A 14305-nucleotide genomic window follows, 5' to 3' on the forward strand; every position below is an offset into this window, starting at 1 on the left:
AAAATTAATCATAATTAAATTAAATATAATAAAATAATATATTTATATATAAAAGTATATTTTAAAAATAATTTTATTTTAATTTATTTTTTAAAATCGACTTTTTTTCAGTTTGATCCAATTTTCAAAATTACGGAAAATAAACATAATTCTTTGATATTAATTGTATTTTCAATAACATGATTCTTATACTTTGGCAAGAATAATTAATAAAAATAAAACCATTCACCTAACACGTGTAAAAGCTATATATTAGATTTAGATAATTAGATCACAACATGTGTGGCCCAATCCAACTCAACACCCCCTCCCCCCAAGTTGCACAGAAGGTCAAAAGCTTCCCTCCCAAGCAAAGTGTAAACAAATCCTCAAAAGCAGATGATCGCTCGCACCCGATCTTATGACCCATGAAAGAGGTTCTCATTTGCTTTTTGTTACTACAAACTTTTTTCCTGGCTAAGGATTGGTAACCCTCTATGATAAGGGTTATTAATAATCTTTTAAAATAATTTTCACTAAAATAAACGGCTATATTTTTTGGATATTATAAAGTTAATAGTGTAATATGATAATATTATGTAAATTTGGGGTAACACGTCGATCTAGGGATTCGATTATTATCTTAATCAATCGTCACTAATGAGTTAATAGAAATTAGAATAGTTTACAGAAGCAATAAAAAAGACAGAGAATGTTTGTGATTAGAATTTTGTGCCCTAGAATATAACTCAATTGTTCAATAGAAAAAGTCACATTTTAACTATGGGTAACCCTCCTTATATATCACATACTTATTGCAGCTGCTCTAAGACTATTACATAGTAATCTATTTTCTGCCCTTAACTAGCTGAGTTCTTGAATCTTGCTATCTTAATGTTCTTGATGTGTAGTGTTCATACCCCTCCCCCCCTCTTCTCAAACTCGAGTGGGGCCTTGGAAAAACTCGAAGTTTGCCTCTTAACCTTTTAAAAGTGGCAGCTGATAATGGTTTGGTCAACACATTAACTATCTGATCAGAGCTAGGGATGTGAACCACATGTAGAGATTGCTTCTGAATTTTGTCACGAATCAATTGCACCTCCATTTGAAAGTGTTTGGTTCGATCATGTAGTATAGGATTTTCCATGAGAAGAACTATACTCATGTTGTCACAGAAAATTGTAGGAGCTGTCTTGAGTGGAATGTCTAACTCGAGGAGCAAGTTCTTGAGCCACTCCAACTCTGCTTCGCAGGATGCAAGGCTTCAAACTTCTGCCTCTGTATCTAGAGGACTGGCTAATAGTATGTTGTTTCCTGCAATTCTAATATATCAAATTAGTGCCTAAAAATACACAAAAACCAGAAATAGACTTACGATCTTTCAAATCAGCAGCCTAGTTAGAATCCGAAAAATTATATAATCTATAATCTTGAAATCTATGTATCATTAGACAATGCTCTTCAGTTCCTTGTAGGTATCTTAGAACTCGTTTTACTGCCTTCCAGTGAGCAAGAAGAGGTGAATGTATAAATTGACTAATCTTGCTCACTGCATATGTCACATCAGGTCTTGTGATAGTTAAGTATTGTAAAGAGCCAATCACTGTTCTGAAGAGCTTTGGATCTTCAAAGGTTTTTGAGCCTGTGGAGAGGATTTGAAGAGAAGAAATCATTGGAGTTGGCATGGAACTGGATTCTACCATCCCCAATTTTGTTAACAAATCATTGATATACTTTGTTTGGGATAGATGCAGTTGTCCCGAATTGGTTCTTTAAATCTCAATGCCCAAAACGCAATTTAAATTGCCTAAGTCCTTCAAAGAAAACACTTTGTCCAGTGAGGTAATTAGAGTTTAGACTTCAGTAGCATTGTTCCCTGTAATGATTATATCATCTACATAGCACAAAAGGTAAATAATTAAACCAAAATTTTGCTTAACAAATAAAGAAGTGTCAGATTTTGTGTTATGAAAGCCAAAAGAGTGAAGTGTAGAACTTATTTTGTAAACCATTGTCTAGGGGCTTGTTTTATTCCATAGATGGATTTATGCAATTTGCAAACATAGTTGGAAGGAATTTGTTCAAAGCCAACTTGTTGTTGCACATATAGGATTTTATTTAAATCACCATTTAAAAAAGTATTATTGAAATCAAATTGTCTCAAGATCAGTTTTTAGATAAAGCTATACTCAAGAATAACTGAATTGTAGCTGGCCGGATCACAGGACCAAAGACTTGTTCAAAATCAAAGCCTTCTTCTTGATGAAATTCTTGAGCAACAAGTTGTGCTTTGTACTTTTGTATAATTCCATCCAAATATTTCTTAATAGTAAAAACCCATTTACTTCCTATAATTTTGGCATTATGTGGTGGCGACACTACAGTCCAGGTATTAGCTTTTATAAGGGCTTGATATTCTTTTATCATGGCTCTATGCCAATGAGGTAAAGGAACAACTAATTTAGCAGATTTTGGTGGTTGTTGTGTGTAATAAGGGGCTGCAATGATAGAATTTAGAACTTTGGGAGTATTGTTTTGAGCATTAGATCTAGTAATCATAATGTTGATCGAAAAAATATTTTCGATGAAGGTAAGTCGATTCGAAATAAGCTAGTGGTAGTTTCTCGAGAAGATGTACGCGTAAGCGTGAGGTTGAAAGTGACTGACGTAAAATTAGATTTCAAATGATTTGTTAATCGGATAAGTCTAATCGAATAAGATATTCGATATGCATAATTGAGTAAGGCCTTCGACAGGTGGGTCGAATAGTCATGGTAGTGGAACGGTTAGAGGCTTTTATCACATGAGAAAATTATGGGAAATGGCTATAATCAAGAGGCAGGAACGGTTACCAAGAGGAATTATATTCAAAGTTGTAATCAATTGTAATTAATTGTCAGTTATGTAAGATAGATTATAAATACTAGGAAGTGTTAGGAAATTGGGATTGGAACTTTTACTCAAAAAAACACTCAAGCACACTCACATCCTAGGGAATTTCTGAGTCTGCAATCGAGTAACTTTTCTGTAGGGTTCCTTCCATCTTTTTATTCTTTTAATTTATACTTCTGTAAATTTAACATTTCAAGTAAATTTATTTTCCAATTATTCTTTATTTTCATTGTTCAATTTATCTTTCTGCATTTTAATTTCACATGTTAAAGCCCTTTGATTCAATCAAAGGCATTTTATTGTTTTCTTTTAAATTCCAATGCAAATTATTTTCTATGTGTAAGCGATTTTCTTTTTGAAAACTTTATTTCTTTTATAATTTCTTCAATTTACAAGGTTTAATTTATCCTTTCTCTCAAAACTTATCTAATGGAAGACACTTTAATGCACTTTTAGAAGAACTGGTACCTACAAAGAGGAGTAGGTTTCGCTCCCAGACCATTAGAATCGAACCACCATCGATTTGCTAAAAATCGACAAAACACATAGAATGTCTATTAGTATTAAGTGCAGAATGTTCAATGGAAGGTGAATGTACTACAGTAGCATCAGTATCTATGTGAAGGAGTTGTATATCTATGCCTGAAATAGGGATTGAGGATGATTTTACTGGTAAATCAGAACAATGGTTTGTATTAGTAGTATCATGCTCAATATCTAAATTCTAAACAATTAGTGTGAGAAGGTAGAGTAGCACTGGTTGATTTAGAAGTGTTATTCTCAATAGGAATAGGATGACCTATATGCTGTAAAGTATGTTTGGTGAAGGAAGAGGCAAAGTCATGATTATCCATGGCATGAGCTACATTCCTTTCAGTAAAATTATAGTGAATAATTCAGAATACAAAAAATATGTTTCATCAAAATGAACAGTTCTAGAAATCAGAGTAGTTTGCAGAAGCAATAAGAAAGACAGAAAGAGTTTGTGATCAAAATTTTGTACCCTAGATTAGAACTCAATTGTTCAACAGCAAAAGCCACATTTTAACTATGGGTGACCCTCCTTATATATCACATACTTATTGCAGCTGCTCTAATACTATTACACAGTAAGACAGAAAAACTGGTTAGAAACAGAAAATTGATTTTCTACCCTTGACTAGCTGAGTTCTTGAATCTTGTTATCTTAATGTTCTTGATGTGACAAAAATAGATTGAAAACGTGACTAACAATTTTAGAAAAGGACAAAATTTTGTCCATAATGAAATCAGCATTACCGATTTGTGAAGGAAGCTCTGACAAATAGAAATCGAAATCTTCTTAATTGTAAACATTAGTAACGGTTTGTGTATTGTTTTCCTATATACAGAGAGTTTGAGTCTAATCTCTTGCGGAGTATCTTCTCTCATGTTGTTTCTCCTCTTCTCCTTGCTTCTTTCTTCTTATTTGTTGCATTTTTTGTTCTAAGTTGTATCTTCATTTTTTTATCATTATAATATTGAGTTTGTTCATTTTGTTTATTGAAAGAGAATTTTGATTTTTTATTAAGCAAGAAATGAAAAATAATAGTTTAAAAATTCGTTTTCGTTTTCGTCTTCTTCCCTCTCCTTCATTCTCAGGATATACCTTCTTTTCCTCCTTCTAATCTTCAAAAGTTGTCGATCTTGTTGCTGTAACCAGAATAATCCATCGTCTTTTTACTGTTATTCAATTCAAAGTCGTCGATTTTGTTGTTGGAACCCAAAACAATCGATCGTTCTCTTTATCGTTCTTCCATTCAAAGTCGCCAACGAAAACAAATTTTTGCTGTGAATATAGAAAAGAGAAGAAGACGAAATTAGATGAAAAGAATTAGGGTTATATGTTCTTTCCTCTTTTTCCAGCAGTATATACAACGGCCCAATTTTAATTCTTTTTCTTTTTTTTCTTTTAAATAATTTAGTTAAGATTTACCACATACGGTGATTTGATTTAACCAAAGTTAAATGTATGTACAGTATATTAAGATATGTATATATAAAATATTTAATACATGTATTAAATTCATTATTTTTAATTTTTAAAAATTAAAAATTTATTTACTGATTGAAATTAATGAATACACTTGTCACCAATTAATTAGAACATGTAAGAAAGATATGTAATACCCTCAAATTAGTTGGATATCCAAGAAATCACCAATATATATATATATATGCTGTAAGCCTGTAAGGATTAGTTTTGTGATGATGTTTATATTATTTGATTACACGTTGAAACTTTAATTTGATGTGGTAATGCTATTATTTCATAAGTCACTGGAATAAAGATGCGTGCATTGTTAGTTATCTCTATAAGAATAATTTTGTTGCCTTCCTTATTGTGTTTGTTAAAAAGTTAAATGAAATTTGTCACACTAAAAATTAATTAACTATTTTTAAACTGATAAGTCACAATTATATCTTCATTATGGAGTACATATGATATTTCAATAGTATGACTCCCTAAGCCTCATTTTGCCAAGGTTCGGAAACCGGACCGGTCATCAAACTGCTCTAGTTACTGGTTTACTGGTTTACTGGTCCAACCGGTCTAACCGGTAGTTCAACCGAAAAAACCGTTTTAAAATAAAATAATAAATAAATTATAAATAAACATGCTAAAATATAATTAATTAATTATAGTATAACATAAATATTAAAATAGTTTTCAAATTTAAAATTGTTTTTTATCTCTTTAGTATTTCTAAGAAAAACACCTTATCGAATAAGGAATTTAAGATGTGAACATTTTCCAATTTAAGGCATAATTACATAAACAATTGCTTTAACGCTATTGTAATTATCAGAAGTTATTTTTCTTATAGAAATGTTAATGGTGTTTTGGTCTAATATTGACAATTGAGGTGTTTTGCTAAATTGTAAGTCAGATAAACACGCAGGAGGCATGTTAGCAGAGAGTCGTCAGAATGAGCTAAAGGTCTTCGTCGACGTGGAGCTCCCGGGCAACACAGGGCATGATGAGCAGAAATGGCCACCAGCTTTTGCAGACTGCAATGCACACATGGAGAATCCATACCAACACGGGGTGGGTGTGCTGGGTAGAGATTTCATGCAGCTTTTACAGAGATTTTCACACATTTTCGAGGAGCTGCAGAGCCCTATTCAACACTGGGAGGACGTGTTAGAGCAGCTGTTGGCATGTAGAGGACACCTCCTCCTCCGAAAACAAATAATGCAGGGTTGAAGCTCTTTAAATTGAGCTCAATCCTTCCTCCAAAGCATTCATTCATCAAAAAAGAGGAATTTTGGGGAGAAAGTGAGGAATTTTAGGGAAAAACATCTGAAGAAGAAGAAGAGAGTTAGTGTTGAAAAAAAAAGTGATTTTATACATAAAAAAATATTGTAAGTTTGTATTAATTAACAATGGTTCATAATTATATGACACCTGAAGAATATATTAGCAATTATTTGGATCATTCAATTTATGTAAGTTGATAAATTTTTTTTATGTATTTAAATTTTATTTATTTATGTATTTAAATTTTATATAATAAACAATTATTTATTATAATCTTCATTCATTTAAACTAATAAATATATTTAATGAATAAATATATTTTTGTTATACCAGTCTAACAGGAATCTTATGGTTCGTAAATTGGATCCGCCGGAGACATGGAATTCGATGGTAGAAGACGCCTTACGAGCAACTGAATTCTATCTCGTTTCTAGAATTAGGGTGATCAGAAGATTTTACTCCTTACTATCTGCTCTGGTAGAAAGGTGGAGGCCGGAGACTCACACCTTTGTATTGCTGGTGGGTGAGATTACCAGTGTCGCTCATATATTTGGCCTACCCATTGATGGATAAATGGTGAGCGGCTGGACAAATAGCAGCGGCAAATTCCTACAGAGCCAAAGCATCGCGATTTCGGCTGCGAACCCGTTGTGAGTAGTTCCTTCAAATCTTATATAAAGCTGGCATGGATTCGCCGTATCAGAGACGCAGAGCCATTGGACACTTTGGAGTCTATTCAGAGCATTGCATCACTCTTCGTGGAGTGTAACTTCATGACTGGAGAGTTATACATGCGGAATGGATAGAGGTATGGGACAACCGCCGTAACACTCGGTTGCGAGATCTACACCCCCCTTCAGAATTGGGACTTTAGACCGTCGACTGAGTACCGTGATTGGTACGTGGGTTTGTACGGAGGTCTGCTAAGATTATCGGAGCAAGTTCCTCAACATCCACCTCATCCACCAGCACCATAGCTACCAGCACATCAGGGACCACCACAATATGTAGTATTTGAGCTATTTTCTTATTATCTCCTACAGCAACTAGACCACAGTCAGTATTCCCACCACGACCAGTCCAGCGACCACGGCAAGCCCAGTCGTCACAGCCGTCGCAATTAGCATAGCCACCACAGCTAGTCTGGTGACCACAGCGAGCCCAGTCGTCACAGCTATCGCAGTCAGCCCAGCTGTCATAGTCAACACAACTGGTAAGGTCAGTCCAGCCAGCATATTCAGCCCACACAGCACATTCATCCCGGACAGCAATTGGTTGACTTTCTGTCAATGCCAACACAGATGCCCGTTGATGGGATGGGGATGATCATATACAGCAATGGCTTGACACTGGTGTGGGTGGTTTTGTAGATTTCAGCATTGTCCCTTTACCGTCAGAGTTGGCTCATCCACGTTGGGCATCAGTAAATATGGCCTCTTTTCGACAGGCACCTACTTCTTATCACAGCTCAGGGAGGGCGTCGTGTGATTTCTGACAGAGTGGTTTCATCACTCCACATATGAATCCTGCTCGTCTCAAGCTACCACCTTCTAGGCCGAGCACTTTTTAGGTTGTTGATGAGTACAACCTCGGTCCATCTGCTCCGACAGAGGTAGGTGGGTCGGCCATTCCGGATGTCAATGATTCAGATCGGGGTCATCCATATAACCTATGGACAAATAGAAATCCACCTAATAGGTTTATTCTGTCGCATTTCGGTCAGGGCATGACGGGCAAAGGGACTGCATTGGATGACTGAAAAGAAGTGAGCATCGGTTTAGTAATTAAGTTGATTTTTAATTAATCTGTTGTAACTTTAATTTATCGAATTTTAAATTAAGTTAATGTAATTTTTAAATTAATCTTTTGTAAGTTTACTTTATCAAATTCTAAATTATCATCTCAGAAATTGTCAACTGTAATAACTCACACATGCATTAATTGATAAAATTAACTAAAAAATACAAACACGACGAACATAAAAAACATTAGTTGATAAATTTAACTTAAACATACAAACACGACGAACATCATCACCAAACATTAACCTAAAAATACAAACACAGAGACCAACAAAGATCTAGGGACCACCATCATCACCAACTCCACTCGGTCCAGCACGCTGAGGACATCGACTCTAATTATGGCCCTGTCTACCACAGAGATGGCATATTCGAGGACCACACATTTTGCATGAATCCATTTCATTTAGGTATCGGGTCAATTTGGGACGACCTTTCGACGTTTGCCTCAAGTCGGGATTAGCGACCAATATGGGTCCTGGGTAACTAGGCCATGTCTCTGGATCGCCTAATGGTACGAACTAAAATTTGTAGACTTTACGAACCTCTGTCATCTTGTACACATCATTCACATCACTACAACAAACAAGGCTTTTCGCAACGGTCAAAAACCGTTGCCGTAGATTGAAAAACCGTTCCCAAAACTTTAGGCAACGCTTTGGCAACGGTTTTTGACCTGTGGTATATGCGGCCGTTACCAATGCTCAAAGGCAACGGTTTTTTACCTAAGGCAACAGTAACAGAAAAACTGTTGCCACAGTTAGTGGCATAGACAATGGTTTTGACGAAAAATTTTAAACAACGGTTTTGATCCACACTGTTCTCTCTATACAAAGAGAATAATTAAAATTACCATAATATATTCAAAGAGACTAAAACATTAATATTTTTAGCATTATATACCATCCCTCTTATCGATTTATATACATTTAATTGAAAAAAAAACAGCTTCATCCATTTAGCCAGATGAATAAAATTCCATAATTTCACTATTGCTAATGATTTATTCCAGCCGCGTAGAGAGAGTTATTTATAGAAAAATCACAGCAATTACAACTCAATGAGAGAGAGAGAGAGAGAGAGTTATTTATAGCCTAGTGCACCAAGTAAAAGTCACAGACTCTCACAACTGTTAGAAATTGATGAAAAATGAAATTCACCAGTAACACTTTAAAAAACCGTTGTCTAAACCTATCTAAGAGAACGGTTTTAAGGCGTTGCAAAATTTGGCGTTGCTAAAGGCCATATTTGTTGTAGTGCATACAGCTGCCAATTGAGACGCTGGTTAGCATAGCAAGCAATAACATGGTGACATGGTAGTCGTTCCACCTAAAAGTGCCCACAATCACACGCCTGTCGTGTAAGATCAACTGCCAACACCTTTCCATTAGACATTTCGCGCACCTTAAACACCTCATTTCGTCTATCAAGCCTGTGCACAACTATATTCCCAGCACATTGCATATTTTCTTCTATCCACTGTTGTGCAAATACAGAGTAAGTAAATCTAGCACGCTTGCGATCGTGAGCCTCGACACTCTTTCGCGTAAATAGCTCGTTTAACCAATAATATGTTGCTCGGACGAGTGCCAACACAGGGAGGTTTTGGGCACCCTTCAACACTGAATTAATGTACTCGACAAGGTTCGTCGTCATGTGGCCCCATCGATGTCCCTCGTTAAATGCCAATACCTAGTTTCTAAGTTCAATGGCATCACACCACTGTGCATATGCCTCGCCTCGCTCTTGCAACCTCTAATAGTTGATGTTTTACTCTTCCACTATCCTTGAATACCCTATGTTGACAACAAGCTTTTGTAAGTGCGGGACTTTGAATGCCCTTAAAAAGTTTCTACCGATGCGCCTTATACAAAACATCTACCAATCTCTTGGAGGTTGCCAACCACCTCCGGAACGATTTACTGCTGCCCGGATTGACTCATGTCAGTCTGAGATCATATCCACACCGTCTCTTCTAACAACATGCCTTTGTAAATTGCTAAGAAAAAAGTGCCACGCATCAGTTGTCTCTCCTTCCACGAGGGCAAAAGTAATAGGCACAATGTTCTGGTTCCCATCTTATGCAACAGCAACCAAAAGTGTACCTTTGTATTTTCCGTCAATGTGTGTGTCATCAACTTGAACTAGAGGCTTGCAATGCTTGAACGCCCTAATGCATGGATTGAAACTCCAAAATACGCGGTGAAATATCCTGACACCGTCTGCCTCCTCACTCCCGTTGTACAGGGGTCGTGTTTCTATCTGGACAATTGAGTCAGACATCTTCTAAACCATGATCAAGAACTACCATGGCAAAGCCTAGTAAGAATCCTCCCAACCATCGAAAACTTTGGTTATGGACTTCTGCTTTGCCAACCAAGCCTTTTGGTAACTGATGGTATAATTGAACCAAGACTGACCTTCCGTAATTATAGATTTCACCTTGATGGATGAGTTGGTCTCAACCAATGGCCTTATAGCCTCACCAACTGTGTCCAAGTCCTACTTGAAATGATCCTGTGAAATCGTTCCCATGGTGCACGTATGCCTACCGTTGTATCTCCATATCTCCTAACAACTTTTTTTCTGTATCAAGCTGGCTCAGATAAGCCAGTTGCACCTATGCTCATACGTCTTGCATTTTGCATAGAACGTCTGTGGCTTGGACTCATAAACATTGTAGTCGACTCTTCTAAAGATAGTGTAACTTCTAATTGCTGCGACGACAGCCTTTCTAGTACTATATTCCATTCCGATCCTGAACTCTTCGTCCTCATGATCAAAAACACCTACACAAAACAAAAATCGTCACTCATTGATCCATCCAAAATATAAATTAAGAAGAACGTATTATTCCCTCATCACGTACTTATGTTTGCATATTCGGGAAATTCCGGTGCATGCATGGCATCAAGATCCAAGCTACGCATAAAAGGTGGAATGTCTATCAGTTGACTAACTGCGGTAGCGGTGTTCATGGATCAGATCGTATCCGCAGATCCACGGTAAATATCCGCATCCGATCCAAAAATTGCGGATACGATCCGATCCGCACATTGATCGGATCGGATCGCGGATATCTACTCAACATCCGCGTATCTGATCCGCGGATCCGCAGATCCACACAATAATAGTTAATAAATAAATAGATATATGTATGTTTGGTATTATATTTACTTGTTTGTATGCTTTAGTTAGTAATTATTATTCACATATTGTCTTATTTTATTTTTGTTATTTAAGAAAAATTTGATTAAAAATATTTTAGGAATAAATAAGTTTAAAAGTATGAAAGAAATATTTTTATTGATTTTTTACATAGAAATATGATTAAAAAGAGAATGTTCAATTATGCGGATATATCCAATATCCGATCCGATCCGATTCGCACATTTGCGGATCGGATCTGACACTAAAAAATGCGGATATCATATCCGATCCGATCCGATGGGAATTGTACGGATCGGATCGAATTTTTGGCCATATCCGATCCGCGTACACCCCTAAACTGCGGGAGGAACCACTACATTCTCCACTGCTGCCTCTAAACACACACCACCATCCTCGTCTGCGTCGTCGATTTCATAAGTAGTTTCGAAGTCCTCTTCGCTATGACTCTATCACTGTTCATTCCTTCGTACACTTCACCTCTATCATCCTTTATATCTAAATCATGTTGAATCTCATCTTCTATATTTTCAAACTCAACATACACCTCAATCTTTGGCTGCCACACTAAAGTCTGCCCATGAATATGGAACATATTCTGTATACTTGCATCGTCAATGATCGGCATAATATCAAACTGTATTAGACCACTAAAAACTATAATGAGATTCTAATACAAAATATTGCTTACTCTCCTGAATATATCGTTCTCCATCCTTTGACAGAGACTATTCTAAAACTCCATGAACATCTGGTATATGGAATCACAAACGAAAACAGATTCTCACACACAAAACTCACTCCTTCATGAGTATTCTGTATAATCTCACCGTTGTGATACACCACCAAATTTGCGGTACTCTCCATCACATCAGAAACACACTCAAACAACTCTTTTTTTCGCAATGAAATAATACCGAACTTTACTTTATATAGGAAGAGCACTCCGCACACTTCCACGTGTTGCATCTCCAAACAACCTGAGACACGTGTCATCACACGCAAACTCAGCCAAACCACCCCCTGTTGGCGGCAGTTACCAACACGTCCACCAATTTGCAAATACACCAAATGCACCCATTTTTATTAAAAACACCAATAATATTTTCATATTAAAAAAAATCCTGTAATTACCTTTTCATCGTACCAAAATTTAAATGATATTTACTGGCTAATGCGGCCGACATGGGCATCTCTACAAGTTCTAATTTTCGGAATTTTGATTTATTACACAAGGGCTGGTACGCATGAATGGCATGATTAACAAGCAGAGACAAGATCAAGAAAATTCCTTTCATTATTATTTCATAGTATTTAAGATGGACAGGCTGGAATCAGAATTTTACTGACAAGTAATTCCCCAAAATGATTCCGTTCGTAATACACTCAACGATTGGAAGGAAGACCTCAAAACCCCTCTGCAAATCTGGTCTTAGCCCCCTTCAAATTCCGTCGTTGGCTTTAACCCAAAACTAAAAGCACCACACCATTTAAAAATTCAAAAACAGAAGAAGACAAAAATTGACCCATCCATCTTTTGCTTGTGAGTTGTGACCTTCGAAGCTCCCATCAAAAGGAACAAAAGCATCATATTATCACTACAATGCTACCTGGCAACATGGCTCTTTCCCAGAGGCTCCCAACTTACCCAAAAAAAAAAAAACAAAAAAAAAATAAAATAATAGTAAAATAAAATCATATCTATAACCCACCTCACAAACATACCCTGTAGAAGAAGACTACACTACATTTCCCTTCTAAACACTTTCAATTTCCTACCCTAGATTTTATCCCTCTAATTCGAAAACCAAATAACAAAAGAAGTGATTTACTATTCCATTTTTCCCCATACAAACAAAAGGGATGAATATGAATTTAACTTCAATATGTCCACTCCTGCGGCAGCTTGATTTCATTGTTACTGTTGAGTGCGTGCTGGGGCCTCGTGTTGCGCTTCTGCTGAGACGTATGGACATAATTGCTTCTGAGCCTTGGACTAACAACTGCATATGCAACAAAAGTCAAAGATCCACACAGCTCAGTGAACCCAATGTTCAATTAAAATAATATCATTCCAAAACCATTTAATTATTATATATTATTATTGCTTACCATGTTCTTCCATGTTTGAACTGGAATTGAATCGATGCGGCAGGCACCCCACCATGTCATCAACATTCAGATTTATTAGCAATTGGAGGCAGAAACCTGCATTTACTAACTCCAACGCTTCAAGAAACCCTCATAAAACGCCACTACTAGTAACAGCCACCTTATTAAATGCAACGAACACTTGAAAAGACATGATTTTTCATTCATTTCTGAATCACAAGTACTAAAATACCCCCGCAAAGGAAAAACAAAATCTAGCTAGAGGGGGAAAAAGTATTGACCTGGCTTCTTTTTGGTTTCAGGGGTATCAACACGACGGGGGAGGAAGACGCCAGTGCCAGCACATTCCCTGGTAGTGGAAGGGTTGGTGAGGAACACAGCCCTCATTCCAGAACCGTACTGCTGCTGTTGCTGCTGATTATGGTGCTTGTGGTGCTTGTTCTGGTTCTTGGCAGCATGTAACGAAGGCCATGCAGATGGAGACAAGCCAAGTGGCCTAACACTTCTTCCTCCTCTGTTTCTTGCTCCCATTTGGTTACTCTGCCTCCGTTGGTAAACACCTTTACCACCCCACACTGATTCCTGTTGCTGCCTCAGCATCTGAATCTAAACAAGAAAATGACAAATAAATCCACTGAATAAAAAAGATAAATTTTGTCGAATGAAAATAATTGAGGGTTAAAATGGGTTATTACTTGTGCAATTTGAAACTGCTTCTGGTGGGAGAGTGCCTGTTGAGTGTAGAATGAAAAGTCCGAATTGGCGCCGGCGGCTGTGTTGGGAATGGAAGGGGAAGGGTTGTAGGGGTAAGATGGTAATTGTGATTGCTGTTGTTGTTGTTGTTGTTGGGAGAGGCGCATCCTTTCGACTTCCCCTGCAGCCGCGTGCAGGAGATCCCATGTGGCCTTTGCGGAGCAGAGGTTGCAAACGCTGCTAGGACTTCCCTCGCTCGACCCATTCCCGCACCGGAAGGCGCATAGCGTCGATTGTGGCGAACCAGATGCGTAACCGCCCTGCACAAAAACCACGAAAAAACATAACCGTCACAACTAATTCAACAAAAAAGAATCAG

General features: G+C 37.0%; 1 protein-coding gene across 1 annotated transcript in view; it reads right to left on the reverse strand.

Annotated features, from left to right (window-relative positions):
- The window catches only part of LOC107636722, a 1909-nt gene continuing 389 nt past the window's right edge, over window positions 12786–14305 (reverse strand). The window contains exons 2-5 of the mRNA XM_021121344.1: window positions 13929–14253; window positions 13515–13839; window positions 13234–13350; window positions 12786–13124 (exon numbers count right to left, since the gene is read on the reverse strand). Coding sequence (XP_020977003.1) covers window positions 13003–13124; window positions 13234–13350; window positions 13515–13839; window positions 13929–14253 — 889 coding nt within the window. The 3' untranslated portion in view covers window positions 12786–13002. The remainder of the gene's footprint in view (window positions 13125–13233; window positions 13351–13514; window positions 13840–13928; window positions 14254–14305) is intronic.

This window comes from Arachis ipaensis, chromosome B04 (genome assembly GCF_000816755.2).
Source record: "Arachis ipaensis cultivar K30076 chromosome B04, Araip1.1, whole genome shotgun sequence".
Lineage (NCBI taxonomy): Eukaryota > Viridiplantae > Streptophyta > Magnoliopsida > Fabales > Fabaceae > Arachis > Arachis ipaensis.